This window comes from Grus americana, chromosome Z, assembly GCF_028858705.1.
Source record: "Grus americana isolate bGruAme1 chromosome Z, bGruAme1.mat, whole genome shotgun sequence".
NCBI classification, from domain to species: Eukaryota; Metazoa; Chordata; class Aves; order Gruiformes; family Gruidae; genus Grus; species Grus americana.
Genome location: NC_072891.1, coordinates 29,110,032 through 29,135,928, shown reverse-complemented (window position 1 = coordinate 29,135,928; position 25,897 = coordinate 29,110,032). Strand labels below are relative to the sequence as shown.

The 25,897-nt window shown below is 37.8% G+C and overlaps 1 protein-coding gene across 9 annotated transcripts in view; it reads left to right on the top strand.

The window, feature by feature from the left end:
* The window catches only part of FCHO2 (FCH and mu domain containing endocytic adaptor 2), a 97,540-nt gene extending 72,049 nt beyond the window's left edge, over nt 1-25,491 (top strand). For 4 of the 9 annotated variants that reach the window (XM_054808877.1, XM_054808879.1, XM_054808878.1 and 1 more), the window contains 11 exons: nt 3,407-3,916; nt 5,540-5,643; nt 7,699-7,828; nt 9,401-9,460; nt 12,384-12,495; nt 13,169-13,324; nt 14,883-15,015; nt 17,775-17,974; nt 20,252-20,316; nt 22,764-22,928; nt 23,166-25,491. In XM_054808877.1, coding sequence (XP_054664852.1) covers nt 3,407-3,916; nt 5,540-5,643; nt 7,699-7,828; nt 9,401-9,460; nt 12,384-12,495; nt 13,169-13,324; nt 14,883-15,015; nt 17,775-17,974; nt 20,252-20,316; nt 22,764-22,928; nt 23,166-23,188 — 1,658 coding nt within the window. In that variant the 3' untranslated portion in view covers nt 23,189-25,491. Of the gene's footprint in view, nt 1-3,406; nt 3,917-5,539; nt 5,644-7,698; nt 7,829-9,400; nt 9,461-12,383; nt 12,496-13,168; nt 13,325-14,882; nt 15,017-17,774; nt 17,975-20,251; nt 20,317-22,763; nt 22,929-23,165 lie in introns of those variants that run through there. The other 5 variants (XM_054808885.1, XM_054808884.1, XM_054808882.1 and 2 more) reach the window with 4 other exon arrangements.
* The last annotated feature ends 406 nt before the right edge of the window (nt 25,492-25,897 follow it).

The following is a 25,897-nucleotide window of genomic DNA, read 5'->3' as shown; positions in this document are numbered from 1 at the left end:
CTCACTTTCCAAAGAAATTATCACCAGCTAGAATATAATACTATTTGTTCAGCTGGTAGGGCTGGGAGATTAAGTGGAGGTTGTGGCAGCAACTGTGAGACAAGCTGAGCTTGTGCTGTGAGTAAGGACAGGGTTTTTTCCGGGAAAGTCCGTTGGGCTATGTACAAAGGCACGGTGGAGCTTTGCTGTGAGGAACTTGTTTCATGTAGGAAACCATGATTCTGTTAGGAGATGTGCAGGCATAATCCAAGGGCAGCTAGATAAAAACAGCAGAACTGAGACTACACTTAAGGAGTAGTTCCTGGCACCACCTGAGAGCGAGCGTCTTGGCAAGAAAAGGGTGGGCTGAGGAGTATGGGAGGGGGAGGGCAGGTGCTGCGCAGGAATTCTGGGGTGCAGGATTCTGGAGGATGTTAGTGTGGGCAGGATGCTCACAGGTTTTCCTGAAACCTGGTCTTTGAGGGAGAAACAGAAATCATAAAAATAGTCAATATTGATTGTTACATTCAAAAGGCAGTGAAGGAGAGGGAGGCAAAATAGCACGTGAGTGAGTATGTGTGTTGAAGAGGCTGAGATCAGGAGATGTTGAGAAACTGGTTCAGAAAGATGGAGAGACCGAAACAAAACCAGATATTATGGATATGTTAGGACCTGCTTACTAAAAGTATTTAAATTATTTATGTTGAATATCTCAGGGGATTTAAAGCAGAATCTTCTGTTTACTGACAGTAGCAGATATGCTGTTTCCATTGTTCTTTTCAGTCTGCCTGCTGTGTATCTATTTTCCAGCCCCTGCTGTCTTAATGTAGAGACTCTTCTCCCACGTCTGAGAAAGGAAGTGTTGGCTGTTTCTTTTAGCTAGATATTCATATTCCAAAAATTGTAATAGACCTCATTTCTTTGTTCACAATCATGGCTTTCTAGCTGTTTTCATCTATGCTTGATCATACAGACTAAAGAACAGTAAGGAAGAGTACACATATCAATAGGGGAATTCTGCACAACTGGTATTAATTCTTCTTGGCTTTAGTAATGTCCTTTCAGCAGCAACCAGCATCACTATGTAACCCTTCGGGATTTAAATGGAAGTTACTCTTTCACTAAAAATTTTTGTTGCTTAAAAGTTAAGTTTTTAACAAATCTAGCTTATGGAAATCATTATATTGTCTCTTCCTCACCAGGTAGGTAACCAGTCTCTTGACTAGGTAACCAGTCAAGATTATTGGCTAGTGGATCCAAATTTGTAACGTATTTAAGGGTAGATATATATTACTGGAATATGCTGGAAAGAATTGGTGCTTTCTCAAAATAATCTGTTTTGCTAGCTTTGGTCTGGTGTTGGGGTCTGTAGAGGAAGGCAGAGGATACTGAATTTGTTGTGCTGGTGGTTGTTACTGTATCGAGTTGTTTATTGCTACACCTGGATGAGACGTCAAAGGGAGTTAGGAAATATTCATACAGACCCTCCTGGCGGTAGAACTGTGGAGAAAGTCGTCTCTGGCTGATGAGTAGTGACAGGTAATTGGGATCCGTAACATCCTCTGTAGCCATGTCGGGGGTGGGGGGGTGGCAGGGCAGTGTCATTTACTCAAGCCCTCATACCAGAAAGACTTATGCATGGAGCCCAACATTTCATTGAAATTGGTGGAATACAGTGTCCTGTGGGCGTAAGTCAATTTTTAGATATGAGACACCTGTGCCCTGGCAAACTTTATCTGCTAAATAATTATTTAAAGGATTGTTGTTCTAGGAGTTAACTAAGAAATTTACACTTGTAAAATGATCCGTGGAGTGTATAACAAATTACTAATATATTTGGAGGGAAAAAAATACTGGATCAATGTAGGTCATATGGTTGTTTAAATCAAGTTCTGATGCTCACTAACCTGCAGGTTAATTCTAAAGACTTTAAAAAATACAGAACCTCATCCTGATTGTATTTTCCTTGAAATCAGTGTTCTATGTTCAACTTGAAGGTTAATATAGGTAAGCTGATGCTTAAAGCTTTTGAAAATCTCTATCCAAAACTTAAATTACACAAATTAGTTGTTATGATATGCAGATATGCTGTATACCAGATGTAGAATGTCCCACAGGTTACTTTTTTCTTTTTACTGTTAAAGCATTTCTTTAGATATTGGTTTGTAACTCTGTGTTAATCATTGAACACTTAAACTACCATGATATTTGAGCAGACTGTGGTCTACGCAGCACGGAAGTAAACTTCGGTCATCCATGAATAATCCTGCTTTTTTAGAAGTTTAAGATAACTTTGTTATCTTGAACAAACACAACAGACATTTTTTTAGCCAGCAATTGATATGGTAAAAATGCTTCTTTTTATTTATCTTCCTCATTTTCATCCATATGTATTTTTAAAATAGTTTGAAAGATTTTCACATTGCTTTTTGATTAGGATTTATAGTAGTATTCTAAAGCCTTTGAATGATATTTAAAATATGTGTTAGAAAGGGAAAGCTATGTTAAAACTCTGTATATGTGTTCTTAGAGGATGTACTTGTTCATGGTAAAAGGACCACTGTAGAGAGGGCACCTCTACTTTTGATCTGAACTTTTAAATGTGTTCTCTTTTTTTGATTCTGTATGTCACTCTGCTGTTGCTTCTAGCTTTGCCATTGCAAGATGTTAAGAATTGACTAACCTGGCATTTTCTGCTTCTGTGGTTATCTACTGCAACAGGCAACAGCCAAGTGCAGGGAATACTTGTGGAAAACTCCTGTTTTCCAGCAACCTGAAGACTATAAGATGAGAGAGGAAATAAACTGGGGTGGATGATGCCTCATGTATATAGTTACTCACTAGATACGGGTTGATAAGAGTATCAAACAGGATTTCATGACTGCGTTGTCTTCATTCATTCACTAGACAGCCATTTATGTTGGGCCTTCTCATTATAAATGTTAAGGGTAAGAGGATAAAAGTGTTTGGAAGGAACAGGATAGGGTAGGTTTGATTAGATAACTTTGAAAGAAATGAAAAGCAGAAAGGTACGGAGAGGAAACAAAAATAGAGTAGGATACAAGAAGGAAAAAACCAAAGATGAAAGGAAGTTAAACCACAACAAGGAGGAAGAGGGATAAAGAAAGTCATGAAAAGTAGGGCCTTAAGTGGAGAGAAAGACAACAAGTTGCTTTTTGGCTTAAAAAATTGAAAGTGACGTGGTTGGCAGTGTGAATGAAGTATGTGTGGTATGTGGCTCTTTTGTGTTTTGTGTGGTTTTTTTTTTATTTTATTTGTAAGTGGTGGGATTTTAAGCCTAGTAGAGAAGTTATTTTTCATGCTGGCTAATAATCCTCATGCAGGGGATATTGAATACTTTTTTGAATATTGAAATTTTTATCTTTTCAGTGTTGGTCCTAGTTTCAATTCTTCCCTTTTCCTTCAGCTACACTAAAAGAGCACAGTAGGAGCTCCTCTTCATCTACCACTGATTTGCCTGGGTGTAGAGTATCTCAGTCTTTGCTTGGACACCAGACAGATTCTGGGTCTACAAGCCCATCCTCACCAGACTTTACCATTAGCACTTTGTGCAAATCTGGTGTTACAGCAGCACCATCAGGGAGCACCAGTACTTTATCCTGTCTTTCACGGTCTCAGAGTCAGTGGATTTCCTTTGCTGATGAACTTCTTTCAATTAGACACACAAGCGCAGACAAGAAGGAGCCCCAAAGATTGCATTTTAAAAGTGAAAATGCCTGCCTTGCCTCTTCTGCTTTGCTTGGGAATTCTTCCAACAGCTGTGCTTCTGAGGATCAAAGTGACCTTTTCAATAATACTATATGCCATGAACAATTATTCATTGAAGAAACTGGCGCTGCTGCTGAAATTTCTTCCGCATCATCTTCAGCACTACTGGACTATAGTTTAGTGCCTTCTTGTTCTCATACAAATAAGGGTATGGCAAGCATGCATTGTGTACTACTCTTTGCTAATAACTGACTCCAAAAAGCAAGCTTTGGACTCATTTTTCTTTTTGTTATCACTCACCTGATGTTTAAATTAACTCATCTTCTTACTTCGAATGTACTAAACTGTTTGTTAGTACCAACTTCCTTCAAAGTTAGAACAATGAAGTAAATATTCAGCTTGAAATAATAAGAAAAATTCAAATTACTCAATTAAAGGCATTGCTTTCTCTTAACCATGCAGAGCTTTGCTTTTCTAGAAATAGGAATGTATTCTGGGGGGAATGTCAGACAGCAGTGAGATCTCAAAGATTAAGTGATTGAATTTGCAAAAACAATTCCATTCCTAAATGGCTTTGTATAGACATTTTCAGATTAAATAAAGTTAAATAAATTCGATTTAAAACTGTTCCTTTTTAACACCTGGTATTTTGAAGCGTGGATGATATCACAGTAATGCTACATACTAAGAGGGCAAAGGAAATGTGCATATGGGCAAGGTGCCATGACTCACTGAATACCTGTGGTACTGCAGCAGATTACTCAGTGTTTAGCATGCACTGTCATCTTGGGGCATAATAAAAATTTTAAAGGAATGACTGATATTTTAGAAGTTAATTTATCTGGGTACATTTGAGTTTGCAATTCTTAAAGTGGATGTGGTCAGTATTAGCCTAATTTCTTTCTTCCCAAGTCAGTGATGAAACTCCCGTACTACTTAAGTGACAGCAGAGTTATGCAGAATGCCTAAGAAAACACCGTACTTAAAAGTTGCACTTTAAATAACATTAACTGATTTAAGTGAAAAAGAACCATCCAGAATAATTTGAGGGAGATAATAGGATATGATGCAGCAACATAGTCATATATGAGGATTTCAGTCTATTTTGAAGTTAATTTTAGATCTGTCATACTCATTGGATGGCATCTAACATTTATTTTGAAAGACAGTTCGATTCATTCTATTCAGAAAAGTGACTTTGTAAAAGTGGCATCTTTGATCTGCTGCCATCATCTGTTAATAGTTTCTGTTAGGTTTAGAAGTGCATGGAGCCAGTATTTTTTTTTTAACTGCTTTTTACTTCTGATAGCTTGGCTAAGAGATAATAAGGAGTTAGTGTGTTCTTACCATCAACAGAGTAATTTATCTGTTACACTGGTGTATACTTATTGAAGTCAGTGGGATTTCAGTGGGCAAAATTTGGTGTAAACAGAGCTATGCCATTTTCAGTCAGGACCAAATATGAATTTCCACTGAATTTTCTGTTTGTGGTGAGACATGAAAGACTGTCCTATATTCTGAATCCATATAGATGGTATACAAAAGGAAATTCATGTAAAACCATCTTTTGACATACAAACCTCCAACAATAGTAGGTATAAGATAATTTGAGAGCAATGAGAAAGCCCATGATGCCATTTTTAGAGTCACTTTTCAGGGTATCGTATGGACCTATTTTAAAAGCATTTATGATTAGTGGTAAATCTTACAAAATGGAGCTTGTAGAATAGGAATAGAGACATAAATTCCAGTTATTCTATTCAAGTGAGTACATATTTATGTTCAGTGTGACCTTTTTAATATTTATTTCCTTAAATTTGCTTTCTTTCAGCAAGGCCCACAACTCCTCTTTCTGTAGGCACCATTGTACCCCCTCCAAGGCCTGCTTCAAGACCAAAGCTGTCTACTGGGAAACTTAGTGGGATTACTGAAATAGTATGTATTGATTGTTGGGTTTTTTTATTCTCCATTGTAACTTGATTTCAGATATACCATTCATTTTCACTGTTACAGTGGAGTTACTTTCCAGCCAATGTTCAAGGAATCACGTAAGCAGATTTTTGCCATTGCCAGATAGGCATGGAAGTTGTTCATGATAATTATATTACTATAACAAAATAATTCTTAACAGAATTACAAAGATCCACAACATAATTTTTGCATAGGCTGAATGTTTTTAATTAAACAAATCAATAATTTGATAATGAAAGGATAGCATGTGTATGAGATTGAAGTTTTCAAAATGTGAAATACTAGCAAAGTTATTAACAAAGCTCCATTGATTTAGGGATATTGCCAAAGCTTTGGGGAATGAATGGTATTAAGTAGATCTTTCAGTCATGTGTTGACACAAGTAGCCCTGCTGTGACTTCTCCCTGCCCTTGGTGCTGGTTGGTGGAGAAGGGAGGTGGCAGATTGCAGCAGCTGCTCATGGGGATAGCGAGGGGTTGCACGCTGCCTGCATCTCTGTTCACTGCCTGCGGTGCAAGTCCACCTGCCGATAAGGAATGTGGCAAAGAATGCAAATAGCCAGACAACGTATCAGACGGAGCCATGCTTAATCTCCTCTGTGAATATTAGGATTCTTTGGGTTTCATTTGACTTACTGACTTGGAAAAAAGCTACCGTGGCAAGGTCCTCTTACTGTCTTTCAAAGTAGCAAGGTATTTTCACCATATTCTTGTTATGGACAAAATTTCAAGTCTTACACTTCAACAAAACTGAAACACTTTCAAACTGTTTTGCATTTCTGTAAGATCAGAATAGGGTTAATTTTGAGATTCTTTTCTCATTCCAATATAAAATTGTAGTAATTGGTCTTAGACCAAGGAATCTGTTCTTCATATCATCATAATTAAATAGAAGAATTTAGCTGGTACTGTTCTGCTATAAAGTATGATTCTGGGCAAAGGTACATTCATTTTATACTGTTGTTTTAGAAATTGGCTAGTATCTGGATACAAGTGGAAGACTGCCAGTTGTCTTCATTATATATCAACTTCTTTTACAATTCCTGTAGCTAGTATAAAAGCCACATACCCAGCAACAAGTGTGGCAGAACCGGGGAAAAAAAAAATCACACAGTTACCCAGCCAAAAGAGATGCTTCAAGGGGTTCCAGTACCTTTTAGATAGGTTAATCCCAAAACACTAATTAGTTGGTTTAATACGTTAACAGTTAAGCAAATCATAAAACCATCCAGAGATTTAGGATGGAAGGAACTTTTGAAGATCTCTAGGCCAACTTCCTGCTCAAAGACTGGCCGACTTCAAAATTGCATCAGGTTGCTCAGGGACACGGTGAGTTTTGAAAATCTCCAGAGAGAGATCTTACAATCTCTTTGGGCAACCTGTCCCAGGGTTTAACCATGAGGTTACAAGAAGGAATTTTTTCCCTAAGTTCAGCTGAAGTTTCCTTTGCTGTAGCTCTTGCATCTCTGAGAAGAGCCTGACTGCCTTCTTTGTACCCCCTTTTAGCTAGTGAAAGACTGCTGGTAGATCTCTCCTTAGGCTTCTGTTCTCCAGGCTGAACAAACCCAGGTCCTTCAGTCTGTCCCTCTCTCTCATGTACTCCGGTCCCAACTATTTAAGTTGCCCTCTGCTGGACTCACTTCCAGTTTGTTAGTAGCTCTCCTTCAGCTCTGTAAATCCACATTTGCTGCACACATACACAGGGCTGTAGGCTTAGGTTCTGCTACTGTGTTATAGCACAATTATTGACAGGCTGCTACATAATCAAATATATTAGACTTAATGACCCAGGCCAAGAATGAATAAAGATGATCTATGAAATCATGGAATTGATTCCAATGGAAAATGTGGGTTCTCTGTTTTACACTAAAAACTAGGGTAGATAAAGCATTAAAGGAACTATGTTGAGAAACACTATTAAATTGATTGGGGCATGAAATGGAAAACTCTTCTATTTGCAGTCTTTTTTCATCTTTCTAAAACCACTTTGTGTAATATTCTTTTAATCTCTTTTGTTCAGCCTAGGCCATTCAGCCCTCCACTGACCTCTAACTCAAGTCCACCACCTGCAGCTCCCTTGGCTCGTGCAGAGAGCATTTCCTCAATATCCTCTTCTGCTTCCCTCAGTGCAGCTAACACACCTACAGTTGGTAAGTTAAATTAACCATTTTGACTTATTTTTAGAAACAGCGTAATTCTGCCACTAGGTTTCACCTGTTAGGAAAACAGTTTGCTGGAGCTAGTTGTTCCATATGCGAGTCCAGTCTAAGTATTTCAAGTATCCTGTGCAGTTCCTGCTTCTAAATGACACTGAGAGTCAGGACAGTGGATTTAATTAGATTAGACCATAGATCCAATTACAGTATGCTCTTTGGGGAAATATCTTTCAAAATTATTATTCCATGAATTTGCATTTGGTATGCTTGTACATCCATTCATCGAGCAGTGCTATCATGTATTTGTTCAGAAGATGTTATTGTATAGGTGCAGAAATACTTTGGGATACTGATAAATTTGAATGAATATAACTGTTCACAAAATTGAGTTCTTTTATGTTCTTTTTATTTTGTTTGTTATCCTGTAATTGCAGTTTCCAAAAAAATGAAAGTAATGCATCTTTTTCTTCAAGTTAATGAAGTATGTAAGTTAAACAGAGGTGTTTACTAAAAGCAAACTAACAAACGAGGTGAAGATGAAAAGCAAATTAGTCTTCATGTATTGCCACTAATTTCAGAAGGTTTTCTCATGTTTTTAAAGGAAAGTCCTTCAGTTTTGACATTGGTTTATAACAAATGAAAAGGGGACTTACTAGGGAGTTTTATTTTGGTTTTTTGTAAAGACATTTTAACTTGTTTCTTTAGCAGAATTGAAGTATTTCGTTCCTGAACACTGTTACCACTTTGGTCCCAAGTTAAATCACATTCTTGAGTTAACACTCAGTTATCTGTGAATGTTACTGATGCCAAGGATTCCTCGCCCAGGCTTAGCAGCTCAGGAGAGCATCTGCACAGCTTCTAGTGGGAGTTCTGCACTGAAAGCAGTGCAGGTGTTTCCACCCTGTGCAGGACCAAAGCTAGTAAGGTCTGCCCAGCCTTAGCTGCTACAGTTTACTGTCCGCCAGTTTCCCAAATGCCGAGAAGAATCACAGAAAGATAACTGATATTTTGGTTGCCAAAGTCCATCCAGACTCACTTCCTCAGGCCTCAGCGCTGGTACCAAGGAACAAAAAGTTGGTGGCAGCATCAGTAGCCCCAGCTCTGACTGTGTGTTGTTGGAGACAGTGACAGTGAAATCATAAGGTGAGGGAGGAGGTAAGGAGGTGTGTGCCAACACTGAGGCTTGACATGGTTATTAACCTGGCCTATCAAAAATAAACAAGGCCAGTTCCATCTGCACTGACTGTATGAATTAAATAGTCCTGGAGAGCGGTGAAGGACAGTACAGATGGCTGAATGACTTTGGGGCTTGAGGCTCTACATTACTGTCTATATTTTGACTTTTGCACAACCCAGTGTTTCCCCTACCCCATTTGTTCTGAATAATGGCAAGTTGACTCTAATTATCTTTTTCCAAGTAAACTTTAAGGCATGCATAATTGAATGTTTCTTTTATGCTTTAGCCTTATTTTCAAAGTATTTTTATATATATTAATTTTTTAACATCTATTTTTGCTTGAAATATTTTGCTTTCTTGCAATGTTTTGTTTCATTTAAATGTAATAGAGGATGATCTTTTGATTGGAAACCTTCCTACAATTGAAAAGCTTTGTGAGACACCACCAGGTATTGTACTCAAAGCTGATTTACATGTTAACTAATCATCCTAATACAGTACACCTCATAAAATTGTATTTCTTTTGAAACAAGTTTCTTCAGTTATTTCTGGTATCTGGCAGATACAAGTAGCTTGAAAGCTCAAATACTTAACAAGTTATATGTTGCTGAAATCACCAAAACTTGATATAACCACTTTTATGTAACGTAATCTTCTGTCTATCCCCCCCACTTCCCCTAAAACAAGCTGAAACTTGGTCTTGCTTCTTCAGTTTGTCATTACTACTTTCTTTCAAGTAAAGTGAATATTTTTACTTTGACAATCCTTATTCTCATTAGGCAAGTAGGTAAAAATGTTTCTTTATTTTCATATAATACAAATCTTTGAAGATACACATAATAAAGGTAATCTTGTTTACAAGAAACTTTATTTTCATGATACCCGTTTAGCCAATATTAAAATTGTCTGAATCTTTGTTCCTAAACTGAATTAAAACCATTTGATCAGGTTTGTTTATTTGCCGTTTTTACGACCAACAATGGAGTCTTTTATTCTGCAGTTTAGCAACCTCGAGTGTGTCAGTGCAACTGTTTGCATGGCTGTGTCACTGGCTCTTGCATCAGCACAGCTCAGGGGCTGTTAATGGTGGTCAGGGCTGCAGGAGGCAGGGCATCAAAGCTAGTTTTGCTGTCACTGCCAAAGGTGCTCGCACTGCAGCCTTGAGCCAGGCTGCAGCCTGAGATGCAGCAAGGCTCCCCTGGTGTAGCTCAGTGACGTCCCATCCCTCTGAGAGCTCACAGCAGGCATGAAAGGCCCTCAAGCTGCATATCACTGCATTGTGTTGTATTTTCAGCTGCCAGGCAACAAAACGATGACTTCCAGAGTTAGGTTAAGTAGTTATGTTTGTTTCAATTTATTGGTTTTTAGGAGAACGCATAGATCTTTGTGAATCAAAGGGTGATGAACAGTGGGGGCACAGCAAATAAGAGAGAAGCTATCTCATTTGTAGTCCCTCGAATACATCTAAGAGAACTGTGTATATATGTGTGTATATATATATGCGCTTTGGTGTTCCCAGAAAAAGTAAAAATAGTGGTTTTGTTATTCCTAATAAATTTCACTCTTAGTCAAGAAATCAGTATTTGTCTTTTACCAATGGGAATATCATATATAGTTGCATTACTCTGCATGATTTTCAAGTAGCAATATAAAAATATACACAAGGCCGTTATAAGTAAAAGATTTTAAAATAATTTATACATCTGTAAACAATCTGTCATAATTAATACAGACTAATCACTTCCTATCTGCTCTGCAACTGTTTGTTACTCCTTAGTAAACTGAGAGAAAAAAGACAGTAGAACACCCTGGCAACCGTAGTGCCACATCCATTGAGTGCATATTTTGGCTTTGGTGGAGAATACTTCTGAGGTTTAGTATTTCACCAAACAGAATTTCTGGTTGTTGTTAACTCATTATTTTATTGCACATTTGGTTCTTGAAATTACGATTTCTGGATTCCTGAAACTATTGAGAATCACAGTTTTTATTGGTGGTCTTCAGGGAGAGAAAGAAAACTGTGGAAACATGACTCACGTATTGTCTGAAAGAATAAAAACAACCTACTGTTCATATTTAAGAAGTAAATAAGTCAGTGTTTTGTAGCCAGCATCATAATATTTCATTTGTCTAAGAATTTTTGGTTTTGAACACTTGTGACTACAGTAACACTTTCAATCTAAGGAGTCCTGAATGTTGCACTAATTTTTTTTTCATGGTGCTGAGAAGTACTCTGAACATTTTACTACCTTAGGCAAGAAATCATGATGGAAAGTAAGGTATGAGGTTGCAGTATTAGACCAACTCCTGTCTTTTACTCTCTTGTTGTTACTACTTCTTTCACTTATCTCTGAATTTAAGGTCTAGTATCTCATATTAGACCTCCTGTGAAGAACAAGGGCCCAACTTCCTTTTTGTTTCTGGAAGAGCTTGGAAGGCACAGCCACTGTTTTAGAGTAAATAGGATATGTTTGCCATGAGCAATATTATATGGAAGGATTTTTTTTTCCAAAGTTTTTCATATTGCTCATGAAATGAGAAAGATTATGCCTCCTTTGTGATAGATAGTGTTATGCAATACAGGCCATTTCAGCAGCAGTACCAAAAATTAGTAAGATGCTCTCCACTATGCTGCTGCACTAATAAAAAGACAGAACTTCCAGTATTGTCTTATATTCAGTACACACATAGAAAATTGGTGAAAACTAAAATCCCATGACAGCTGCTTTCATCAATCATACACAATTTCAAAAAGCCTTAGCATGAGGTCTGAGTTGATTTTTATAGTTATGCATTGCAACTGTGTTGTATTGGCACAGGCATCTGTGAAGGCTTATCCAACAATTTCTGCTTGGGCATTGTAATCTTTGTTGGCTGAAATAGTTAAAAGAATGTTCAACAGTTCGCTTATGTGGGGTAATATTAATGTATTTGCATTTAAGTTCATGCATACTGTAAGTGAATTCTTTGCATTTCCATGACCATTTTTCCATATGATAAGCATACAGTAGGGATTATTTTTTTTAAGTATTCTAGTCTATGTCTAATTTCCTTTGGAGCTGTTGACTTCACTTTCATCAGTAGCCATTTTAATGCGATGTTCCTCTGTCTCATATGTATTTCCTTGTGTCTGTCCATTTACATAACGTCCTACCAATAGTCCTGTTTCTTAGACTGCTAAGCAGTGTTTTGATGGTGCAATTGTACTGTACTATGTTTATATTTTTCTACACACTTTTCAAGTAATACTTCAGGTGCTACTGTGACCTTGATGGTAGTAACCTCTTGTGAAAATTACAGATGTAGTCAACCATTCTGAAACCCATTGCTAAGCTTTCTGAAAATTAAACCTATACACTGTATGTATTCTAGGTGTTTCACGTGGTCCCAGCCCTGTCAGCCTTGGAAACCAGGACACCTTGCCTGTTGCAGTAGCTCTTACTGAATCTGTTAACGCCTACTTTAAAGGAGCAGATCCCACAAAGTTAGTTAAATAGTGAATTGTTTTGAATGTAATAAGTTATAATAAGAAAACACACTTGGTTTATGTTTTGGGGGGAAATGTATATACGTTAGAAGGAGGATCCAAAGAGTTGGTTTTTTTTCTGGTATAAGTGACAACAGTAGCCGATTGCTCTGTATTGGCCTGCATCCCACTAGGAGTTCATACATCCCTGCTTTACAAAAATGTGTTCTATGAGAACACTGAAAATGAGAAGGGTTTTTATCACAGTTAGGTAGGTGCTACTTGTAAATTTGGGCAGCTAAAAGTACCTCATTCCCTCTGTCACGTCCCTTGCTATGCTACTTAGGCCTTGCCTAAGCATAGTTGTGCCATGTTTTCAAAGTCTGAAAAATATCCACCAAGACTACTGTATGCTTAACCAGCTAAACTTTTTTTATTTCATCTGACTTCCAAGTTGAAAGTGACAGTACATTGTCACAGTGCCACATGACCCTCATTTGAAATTGATTTTGTTTTTCATAGAATCATAGAATCTTTAAGGTTGGAAAAGACCTCTAAGATATCAAGTCCAACCATCCAACTGTTGTAATTCAGCTCATCAGATTGTGAAAGTACAGTGATTGCTTTAAAATTAGTATTAAAACTAGGCAGTTAGAGTTGCAATGAAACTGATGTTTTCATTCTCTTCTAGATGTATTGTGAAGATTACTGGTGATATGACAGTATCATTCCCAAGTGGGATTATTAAAGTCTTCACCAGCAACCCATCTCCAGCTGTGCTCTGCTTCAGGGTAAAAAACACAAGCAAACTAGAGCAGATTCTTCCAAATGCACAACTTGTATACAGGTTTTGTATTTTTTTTAATATAATAGTAAACTACATGATTTGTAAAATGTGAGGAGTTGTATATGTAAATCAGAATTGTGTACAGTCTTATTGATTTGCTTATACATTATTTAATTGCCTGAATTAATCTCGTTCAGCTCAGTTCTCTCCACTGCCACCATTAAAAATCTCAGTGATTCCTGGACTTAAACTTGTGCTGAGTATAACAGGAGCCATTAAAAATACTTTATAAACATAGCTGTGTTTTTACATGCATTTTATAAATTATTTCTTTATACAGTAGTAACAATGGTAAGATTAAATGATGAAATAGTAGCCTTAAATGGAAAACAAGTAGTAGGAGCTATACCTAAGATAATTTGTCACTTACTAGTGTATTTTTAAACTGTATCATTTCTACAGTAGATCAGATCACTTACATAACTGTATCACTCTGAGTACTGTAACACTTCACCTCTAATTAGAAAGGATACATGTAATGGATATTTACAAAGTTAAACCCATATAGTAATAATTTGACTTTTCATCATATACTGCAAAGGGTATAATTTGCTTGGTATTAATAGAGATTAAAGTTTTGAATGAGAGTGATATTTGTGGTGATGTAGGAATTTCTGGTTTGAATCGCACTTGGTTGTGCAGCAGCAGAAAAATTTTACTACTGGTTTCATTTATTTAAATTGTGGAAGGCCTCTGTACTGATAAGTGTTTATCTATATATTTTACTGAAAATGGAAATTCTATGAATCACAACAGTGTACTGAAAACCAAATTCGAAGTAAATTGGACAGACTACTGATACGTAAATCACTGTTCTAGGACACTACGGTCATATTTACTGTGTTCCAGGTGCTTACTGTCAGCTTTCATTCTGCAGGCACACTCTGCATTCCCCCTCAGGGATGGATGCAGTTCTTCACTGTATCCACAGAAATTGAGAGGTCTTTGATTCTTATGTGATTTGAGTTTTGATTTTGAATCAGTTTTCTTAAAAGCTTCATCCTTATTCAAAATAAATCTGATGCAACCAGAGCTGAAAATATTGTTGATCTCAGAACACCATGCTCCAGTACCTCCCAAACGGGATTGTGCTTCTGCAGTCATGTGCGCTCTTACCTACATATAGAAGTGATATAATAAATTGTTACTAAGATTGAATGCAACTATAAGTATGAGAAACAATTGCTTATAATAATTTGAAAATTCACTTCACTTTTAACTGAACATTTTTTGAAAGCTTACACTCTCTATAAATATATGAAAGTATGGTAACACATAATTCAGTATATTAAAATTATGTTTTATTAAATGTAAAATCCAAATTCAGCATTAACTCCATCTTGTGATGCAGATCATCCTGGAAGCAGAATTTTTACTAAATACAAGTAGTTAATTTGTCTTAGTATTTAGGAAGGTACAATTATGTGTTATAAAGCATTAGAACAAATTCGTGCTTGAAATAGTGAAGAAAGAGAAAGATCTAATCTTAATTTTTAGACATCCAAAATAATAAAACTTAGTGTTTCCTTCTCAGTCCTACCTTTCTTTTTCTTTGTAGTGATCAGTCACAAAGTGACTCCAGTACTAAGGATTTTTGGATGAACATGCAAGCTGTAACTGTCTACCTCAAGAAATTATCAGAGCAGAATCCATCTGCATCCTATTACAATGTGGATGTTTTAAAGTATCAGGTAAATAATTTTTCCCTTTGGAATTTTTTAAGGAACTCTGGCAGATTTGATATCTACACAGAAATTAAAAGAATTGTTCTTTGCCTGCTAGCATGCAGATGAACTGTCATCCCTCATCTAGACCAGTTCTGGGTATGTCACTGCCTACAGTGCATAGGCGCTACCCAGGCTTAGTGCATTCCTGCTATGCGTCATGTCGTTCCCTTGGATTCATGATTTGTTTCAGCTTGCTCACACATCACTCCAATTCATGTGTGCAAGCTTCAAACACTGCTTTTTTAGGTATTTGTTAGCAATGTAAAATTTTCCTTGAATTTAGGGGTTTTGGTGGGGTGGTGGTTTGAGTTTGTAGTTGTACTGTCTTTGATTCTGTAATTGCATAAGTTTTGGATGCTGTAGCTGATGAATGGTAATATATGGGAACATGTGACATTCTGACCTCTCACAATATAATGGAACATTTCATCCCGGAAACAGGCACGCGAAGTACAAGAGGGTCATCTGTACTAGTCAGCATAGATTTACCAAGGGAAAGTCATGCTTGACCAAATTGCTAAACTTCTGTGATTAAATGACTGGCCTGGTGGATGAGGGGAGAGCAGTGGATATTGCCTGCTTAGACTTCAGGAAGGCTTTGGACACTGTCTCCCATAGCATCCTGATAGAGCAGCTGGTGAAGTACAGGCTGGAGGAGCATACACTGATGTGGAGTGAGAACTGGCTGAACAGCCAGGCCCAGAGGATGATGGTCAGTGACGTGAAGTCTAGTGGGAGGCCAGTGACTAGCAGTATACCCCAGCGGTCAATACTAAGTTTACAGCTTGATTAATGACCTGGATGGTGGGGCAAAGTGTATCCTCAGCAAGTTCGTTGATGACACTGAACTGGGAGGACCCTCTGGTGTATCCTCCCACTTTGGTGTCATCAGCAAACTTGCTGAGGGTACATTCTGATGATACACCTATTCTGAGGTCATTCTGCCCTCCAGAGGCACCTCAACTAGCTGGAGAAATGGGCTGATGGGAACCTCATGAAGTTCAACAGGAAGCACACCTGGGGAGGAACAGCCCCATGCACTGATATATGCTGGGGTCCACCCAGCTGGAAATCAGCCTGGCAGAAAAGGACCTGGGGGGCACCATGCTGAACACGAGCCAACAACATGCCCTTGCTGCAAAGGTGGCAAATGGTCTCCTGGGCTGCATTAGGCAAAGTATTGCTAGTGAGGAGATGATCCTTCCCCTCTACTCAGCACTGGTGAGGCCACACCTGAAGTATTGTGTCCAGTTCTGGGTTGTCCATTGCAAGAGAGGCGTGGACCTACTGGAGACACTCCAGTAAAGGGCCACAAAGATGATGAAGGGACTGGACCATCTCTCCGATGAGGAAAGGCTGAGACAGCTGAGACTGTTCATCCCAGAGAACGGAAGGCTCAGGAGGATCTCAGCAATGTATACAAATACCTGAAGGGAGGGTGCAGAGAAAACAGAGCTAGGCTGTTTCCAGTGGTGCCCAGTGACAGGACCAGAGGCGATGGGCACAGACAGAAACACAGGAAGTTCCGTCTCAACATCAGGAAACACTTTTTTCCTATGAGGGTGACCGAGCTCTGGCACAGGTTGCCCAGACAGGTGGTAGAGTCTCCATCCTTGGAAATACTCAAAAGCCATCTGGACACGGTCCTGGGCAACTGGCTTGAGGTGGCCCTGTTTGAGCAGGGGGAGTTGGACCAGATGACCTCCAGAGGTCACTTCCAGCTTCAGCCATTCTGTGAATCTGTGAGACGATGTTCTGGCTGTCAGTAAAAAAAATCTTCATGAAAATTCAAGACAGACTCACCTCAAAGGGAGAACAGAGATTTGCTAGGCCTGCATTGAAATGGTTGAACATCTGAGACAACTGTCTACATCAAACAAAATAACCTGCCAGCTATTAATACCATTGTAATTTCCACATCCTCCCAACATAGTTTAAAATATTGGCATACTGAATCTATTAAAAACATGTTAGGCACACAGAATTCCTGAGGAAGATGGAAGGAACAAAACATTTCTTTGGATTGCAGAAGTGAGTACTGTGGAAGAATGATACCTATTTAAGATCTTTACTGCCAGGGGAAAATGAAGCATTGGCATGCGGAAGCCCTGGCAGATAGAAAAGATTCTGGGCTTCCAAGGGAAGGCGAGCAGCAGCACCAGGACATGGAAGGTTCCTTGAGTAGACTAGGAAGGTGTGGTAGAGATGCAGCAGGGCAGTAGCACAAGCTCAGCTACAGAAGCAGCATCTAACCCTCCTGCAGCATGAAAATAATGCTTTGAATATCTAAGAACTGTTTTGCTGGCTGCCTGTCCCATAATGACAGGTATTGCCCTCTGCTGCTGGCTGCTTGGGCAGCTGAATTGGAATGGGACACAACTGCCAAGGATGAAGTCATTTTGCTGCAAGCATGTTTCTTGTGTGAGGCAGAACACAAGACTAAAACAAAACTATTTTCACTTATAAAAGCCAGAACATGAAGGAGCCTCATGGGCCAGAGTGAGTTTAAACCTTTTCTTTAATTATTTAATTTAAAATTAAAAGAACAGGAATTACTTAGGCTGCAACAGTTTTCAGAATTCTGCAATTAAGGACTCAGAGGTCAATTGTTCTCAGGATGTTTTGTCAGGATTTGGAGTTATATTCATTACCATCATTCCCTAATTCTGCCCAAAATGGCAATATTTTAATTAAACTGCTTTCAATGCTTTATTCTTTTACAGGTATCTTCAAATGGCATCCAGTCCACTCCCTTGAATCTTGCAACTTACTGGAAATGTAATGCTAGCACTACTGATGTGAGAGTGGATTATAAATACAATCCAGAGTCTATGAATGTGCCTAGTACACTGTCTAATGTCCAGGTTGTGGTACCAGTAGATGGAGGAGTAACAAACATGCAATCACTTCCACCTGCAAAATGGTAATATTAATACTTTACTTTTTATTATTTCAGATTCATTTCAGTGTATTCATTAGTGTCATAGCCTGAAAAATTTCACTGGAAGAAACAGCTAATTTTTTTTTTGTCTTGATAAAATGCATAGTATCAGATGTTTAGGACATTTTCTGGTCCAAAACAGATCATGTGCAGCCAATTCATGTAAACTAAAATGACACAATATGCACCCATTCCAACTGTGTCATAGTACAAGCCTTTATGAAATTTCCCATGTTTGCTTCCTTTTGGCCAATAGACAGGATATACATTTTTAATACAGTAATTTGAAACCCAAATCTCTTAATGGTTAAAAAACATTCTGTGTGTATGTAAGTATATCCATATATACGCATTATTTAGAAAGAGCAGGAGAAATGCAGTTCTTAAAAAGATTTCTTGATTGTTCTACCTTAAAAATTAGCTTCTAACTGAAATGGTTTTAAAACAAACCTCGGTAACTAAGGAGCTCTTCATAAGCCAGATGGCATTGTCTCTCAATTCAAGCGTCATGCAGATTATTAAGCTGAAGGAGGGTCGATTTAGATTAGATGTTAGAAAGAAATTCTTTACTGTGAGGGTGGTGAGGCACTGGACCAGGTTGCCCAGAGAGGTTGTGGAGGCTCCCTCCCTGGAAGTGTTCAAGGCCAGGTTGGATGGGGCTTTGGGCAACCTGCTGTAGTGGAGGGTGTCCCTGCCCGCAGCAGGGGGGTTGGAACTAGATGATCTTTAAGGTCCCTTCCAACCCAAACCATTCTGTGATTCTATGATTATTTGACTAGCAGCCACCTGCCACCACCTTCTAAGCCTGCCTTTACAGTAACACTTGAAAGCAAGACACAGATCTTAGGTAATTCTGTTCCTACAAGTTTGTGAAAACAAGCAGAGGGTGGTGGGACTAGGCACAGCAGTACATCCTTGGAGCACAAGGTGAGCAGAGTTCAACCACTGTGCCTCTGGTTTGGCAGCACATAGGTACTCACCCAGCTGTAACCTAATTCCTGGGCTGTTTATTTCCAATAGGGTCTTTTTGACATGAGAAGGGCAAAGAATACTAAGTTGAAGGAAGTCAGGCTTTGTTAACCTTGTTAATAGATCAATTTGCCTTATAAAGCAAGGTTCAGAAGAAAAATAAACCTGATGCATTTATCAGATAGGTTCTGATGTTTCTGGAGGCAATATATTTAAATGTGTTAATTGGAAAAAGTAGTAATACAGTATCATCTTAAGTGGAAAAAATCCTGTGAAGACTGAATCTTTCTTGACTTGGTATTTCAAGGGAGCGATACTTTAAACCAATTACCTTAAGCTTATTCTGAGCACGGGCACGTTCAGTATCCTGCCTGAACTAGAACATTTGGTGAAGCCAGTCTCCCTTGCCCAGGCTTCTTCCACAAACCGCCCTGTAATGAAGCCTGAGAGAGAACAGGAATGCCCACACAGAACACCTAGTGTTAGCTAGGAAGACTCAAATCTTAGTGACAGTTCCATTACAGATTCATCAGATTAAGGGACTTGGTGAAAGAGACAATCTGGGCTCTAGGCAACTACCCAAGGTCAAAATGTTGAGCCTGGAAAGCTGACCCCCCCCCCCCCCCCCAAAAAAAAAATGCAGTCATGTCCCAGGCAGCTCTAGTATTTGTGTTGTGCTACCTGTTTGGTCTAGGGGATTGGGTGGTGGGTCTTTGTTTTAAGTTAATGACTCCTTTGGTGGAACTGCTGCAAAGCGCTCCAGGAGTTAAAATGCTCTGTCAGGTTAGAAACCATCGTGCTTGGTGCCCCTTTCTGACCCTTTACAGCATCAGAAGTTAGCTTAAACCCTGTGTCACACCAGCTAGTGTTACTAGAATGGAAATGCAATAAAATTCATGCTGCCAGGAGTCTCACATAGGGGAGAGCAGTCAACACTGCTCCCCCTCGTACTGTCGTTATTAAGCATAAAGACATTGCTTTCAAATTCCTTCCAGGACGTTTGGCCTGTCCTTGCTTACCCTTTGAGACTGCAGAGGGTTTTAAGCTGCGGAGCCACAGCTGAGGCATAGGACAGCACTAACTGCATAAAAAGCTGGTGTGTACTTCTGAGCTCTGCTGCTCTGGGACAATGCAGACACACCCTTCTCTTCCTTTTTGCTTTGTATAGTTTTCCACAAACTTACCTTAAAATGATAGAGTATTTTTATAAACCTCCGTTTACAGATGTCTGTAACATACCGGTGTAAATCTAAAACTGGTGCTTATAACTCACCTACCATTCTCTTACAGGAATGCAGACCAGATGAAAGCATATTGGAAAATATCTAGCATTTCAGAGAAGTCTGAGAACGGAGGCAAGTTGAACTCTCTTGTTTTGTTTTCTTGTACAGAAAAATTGTAACAGTAAAAAGGTAATCATTTTGACCTCTACACCCCCATGCCAGTTTACATATCTTGTTATGCCGTATCCTGTTTACCAGTTCACCACCTTCTCAGTTGATTTCCTCCTGAGAGATTCCATTAACAGTGAGATGTCAAAATAGAAATGTATTAATTACCTATAAAAGGAAAAATAGTGAAGCCACCTGAAAGCAGTTAGTAGCTCTAAAATAGAGTTTAGACTGGGTAGGAAATTATTACATCAATGCTATTTGAAAAGGAGCAGTTATGTCTTTCCACACACTGATAATTGAAATAAGCTGTAAAGAGGTAAGTGGAAGAACTGGGAGGAAGAAGAAAAAGATCCAAAAGTCCTGTGCTGAGGTAGACTCAACAGTAGATGATTCTTGACCAGTGTTTTGAGGGTCTTTGTTTTGACCATACATGACTCCAGGAGAAAAAAGAATCTATGGACATCTGCTCAGAGTGGTAACGTATATAGGATTTTGTAAGGTACCAACAGTTGTCCTCTGCCCAGCTGCCTTTCCCTGCGGTCCAGCTGATGTCAGAGCGCTTGCAGCCTCTGCAGGCACAATGTTTTTCTGAAGCGATAAAACAGGAGCCAAAGGGAGGCATCTCATCCTCAAAGCCTCTGTGGAGAAATGAACTCATGGTGTAGAGGAAAGTCCTTTAGCCCTGTTAAGAATTTAGTGAAGGGCAATATGAAAGCACAGATTTGCTTGTAAATATGACTGCTTTCATAGAGAAACCACAAGCCTGAAAAGGGAAGACCTCTTCTATTTCTGCAGAGGCTGCGAAGTTGTGGTCATTGTTCAAACAAAATCAGAGAAAATTTTATCTGACAGAGGTAGTTGCTGTAGTCTGGTGTACTTTGTCATTCACTGACCTCTGTCTTTCATTATGATTATGAAGGGACAGCCGCCTTTCTTCTTCCTTTTCCAAACTGTGGAGCTTCTTTTTTAAAAGAAAAAGTAATACTAAAACACAAATGCGGCCAGATGAAGAGCTACCGTACATGTGCAGAGCAGCATAAAACAGGCTACCAGTGATGCAGATTGCATCTTGTGTGTGTTCACTAGACTTACACATATCCCACTGCTTCTGCTATATTCCCTTCTCCTCCCACCATCTTTCTTCGCCTTTTCTTTGAGTATAAATACCTAGTACTCACAATTCAGTGTTTGTGATGAAGTAACAACTATGTTGATCTTGCACTTACGGAAACAAATGGCGAAGTTGCACAAACACTGTTAATATTAGGACAAATGTCTTGAAGTCTTTATTCTGGTATACAGGCTGATAAAATGTTTTAGGGGGTTTTTATGGTCCAGGAGATCATGTGAGCTGTCAATTGCAGACAGGGATAAAACACAGAACAGACTTTGAAAGCACTTGAATGCATGAGTTTCACTCACAGTGGAAAGGAGTTCCAATTTACTCAAACTATGACAGACCTACTAAAGAAATGAAATGTACCTTAAGCCAAATTTATTAAGAACAAGCCATTGCATACAACAGTTTAATTCATTAATTCCCACTTTTACCCCAGTAACATTTCAGTTACTAGCTTTCCTTGTCATTTAGCAGTTCCTATTAACTAGGAATAGCAAGTTGGTTTAAAGAAGTAAAAATGCTTGACTTTATTTCATTATTAATTATTTATATCTCATTTTTCCTAGCATATTTTGCAAGAGTGAGAAAAGACCTGTTTAAGAACTAGGAAAAGAGATTAGTAACAATGTTGTGGGGTTTTTTAAATGCCTTGCATTGACTACGGAAATGTACTTAAAGTAATTTTTAATTTTATAATAGCTTTATAATAACATCGAAGTGATGACACTTCACTACTGTCTCTGAAAAATCAACTGAGGTTTGTGGGGAAAAGTATTTAATCAGACCTTGTCTTTATAATAAAAATAAGAATTTTTTTCCTCTGGATACATTACTGTATAGCTGCATTTCTTCCAGTAGTTTTGTTCATGTACATTTATCCAGTCAGATCATGACAACATTTAAATATTCTGATGTACTTTCAAATCTGCTAATGAAAATTACTACATACGAGATAGGGGGTATTACGTACTTACAGACCAGCAAGCATAAATGATGATTATAGGGCCCAATCAGATACCTCAAGTAGTAAGAGATTACCAGGCTGTCTGATACACACGTTCTGTATAATCATGCAGAAATGTGTATCATTTCTTTTTAAATCATTCACTAGTCATTGTCTTAAACATTGTATTGGAAAAAACAGACTTGTACTCTAATTTCTTTGTAAATTTACGTTGGACTGCTGCTAGGAATAGATCTCAGAGTTTCACGTCTTACTACTAAAAATTTGGGGAGATGATCTTGTTCTTGTCAAACAGCCACCTTTTCAGTTTCATTATTTTTATAGGTTCCGGATCCCTCAGGGCAAAATTTGAACTTTCCGAAGGACCCAGTAAACCAGCAACACTTGCAGTGCAATTCATTAGTGAAGGCAGCACGCTTTCAGGGGTAGATGTAGAGCTCGTAGGCACTGGCTATCGGCTTTCCCTCCTTAAGAAGAGATTTGCCACTGGTAAGACACTGATGTGCTTATATATTCAAATTAATATTATATATTCTGTAGTGTTAAATTATAAAATGTGAAACTGTTAAATAAGGGATGCATAAATAGCTACTTTTCATTAAAACATGGCTGGAAACTGTTTCACAGGTGTTTTGGTTTTCCATAGTTACTCAGACTGCTCCCAGGAAAATACTGACAAAATCTGTTTTATCTACAGACTGCAAAAAACCTACCTTTATTTTTCAGGACGATATATGGCAGACTGCTGATGTACCTGTGAAAGTCATTGGATCAAAGGAGTGCAAGAAGCTCACTCTGCCCTCTCTACTTTTCAAACACTATTTTAACGTGCATTAATTTTTTCAAAATGTTGACCTACTTTGAGGCTGAACTACAGAACAGATAATGCACTTTTAAAAGTCATTTTGCAAACTTTATTACTTTATAATAGCACTGAAGTTAACTTCAACACTGTCTGTAAATTATCAACTGCAATATTTGGGAAAATTTGTTGAAATGTTAGCAAATTTATATAGATGAAGTCAAAATAGTAATCCATAGATGTAATGAAAGTATTAAATTGTATGTTATACTGTAAACATTAAACCTAAAAATGTAGGAGAGCAAGTAAATATTTGAGCTTTCCATAGGTAATACTCATTTTTCAGATTCTTTAATTGCCAGTTTTTAAAGAAAGCAGAAGCAAAGTCTCATGTAGTTCTTCCATCTACTCATGCCACAAAACCAGATGAGTTAGAGATATATACATGTAACTTGATGCCCATGTATCATATATTATTAACATGTAAGTTGTTTTATATAGGGGGTTTTTTCCCTAAGTGCAATGCGTTACAAAATTGCAAGATAGCAGAGATTTACTTCTGCAGGTAGTAAATTTTATGGGCGTTGTGATTGTTTGAATTAATGCTGTAGAATTAATTTATTTTTATATGAATTGCATAACATTTGTGCCTTTAAAAAAAGCCTGTGCCTATCCAATTTGTTATTCACGTGCCTCACTTTTTCAAAGTTTGGCTTTTCATCGAGAAAGCACGGTGTTTGTATAATATACACAACTTTATAAAAATTCCTTTGACCAGGATTTATTGAGAAGACAGATTTGCAAAAACTGGAGATTGTTTTAAAAGAGGTTTAAAATACTGGATTACTTCCTCATGGGGTAATTGCAATAAATGTGGCTGTAGTAAAGAGAGATGCATCATGCAGGACTTCGAAACTTTGAGATGCTAACTTTAATGTCACCAAAGATGAGAATCCTGAAAAATCACCGAAGATGGTCAAAGCAAACTGTTGAAAGCAAACAAAACAGCATTTCACTTCACTTTGACTGCACATCTTTGGACTTTGAGTGCTTTTGGGGTTGCGTGATGTGAATGTAAACATTAGTACTTTGGGAGGAATAGCGTTTCAGAAGGGTATTTTATGGCAGCAGGATGACAAGTACTGCCATTTGTATAGTTTAAATTTCTTCTATAACCACAGATTTTAATGTTTGTATTGTCATCTAATCTGCTTGCCACAGCCTAAGCAAAGGGAAGTGACACATTAGTAATGTTTTTCAAAGCAAGTCACTAATTTAGAAAATCTTACATGTATTTGTATTATCAAGTGTTTTTTCAATGCCAAAATCTAATGTATTGAGGCAAAATCAATAACATGCATGTGGGAATTTTGTATCACCATTTTGAAAACCAGTACCTATTTCAAATTCTCTATTAAAACAATAAAATGTGCTTGAACTAATTCATGCAAAACCAGTAATGAATTGGACTGCTGAAGTTTTACAATGAATTAAGCTTTGTAGAGGCTACATAAGTTCTAATGTATACTACACACTTTTGCAGATGAGAGTTCCAATGTTAGCACTAAGCACATACTGTACTGTAGATTTGATTGGAAGGGTATATTTGGCTCTTAACTTGCTAATCTTATTGAATGGTAAATTTGTAACTCATATAAAATGGTACAGTCTTTTTACTGGAATCTTAATTGTAATCTGCTTTGCAATCAAACTGTTTAACATGACTATTTTATTAATGAAAAACCAAAACTGTATTGCTATTTTTAATCAAACATTACTTTGATTTCTGAGTTGAATGAAGTAGTTGTGTTTTGGCACTTTTAAACTAGCCTTCATTCAGGTGATTATACATACATTTGCATTGGGTGCAGGTTACAATTTTGAAGCCATACAAGTTTATATAGATGTTTTGTAAAGAAATTAAAAAATAATGTAAAAAGTACATGTAGCTTATCTGATAAAAAAAAAAACTATGTGGCAAGCTGGTTCTTGCTTGTGTATACAGCAATATCTGTTGTAGCTGCCTCCTCAGAAAATTAATTTGTAAACACAACTCTAAAGGATCTGAATTTTTATGAATTGTTACTACATCAGACTGTAAATTAGAGCATACAAGTTTATCTTACGAAAATTGTAAATACTTCTGATTTTTCATAAAATGTAAATTTTAAAAAAAATGCACCCATAATAAACATGTAATATATAATTTAAATACTGATTTATATTGTCTATACTTTCGCAGTTAGTCCCACTGACCTTCTAAGCAAGAAGAGAATAGAACAAAACTATGCCTGCACTGAACATTTTAAAAGTGTTAACTGATTTTTAAGTGATAAGGGGTGGAGATTATACACAAATTCTATATATATTTAAAAAACTCCACAGAGAAGGTGGGTGGAAAGATGACTTTTGCAAAGAGTTGCATCTTTACTAAACTGGAATGCCTGAAATGTCTACAATGGCTTATGCCTTTACTAAACTGATATGCTTAACTAATAACTTAGATTAGGCAAAACTGCGGGTATGTTTATCAGAAAAATCTCGACTTCGTAGGCACAAGGTGCTTTCTGTAAATAGTGCTGTCAAATGCTGTACATTCCCTAACTTCCTTAATAAGCCTATATTTTGAGTGCATGGCTAAAAGATCAGTGACAAG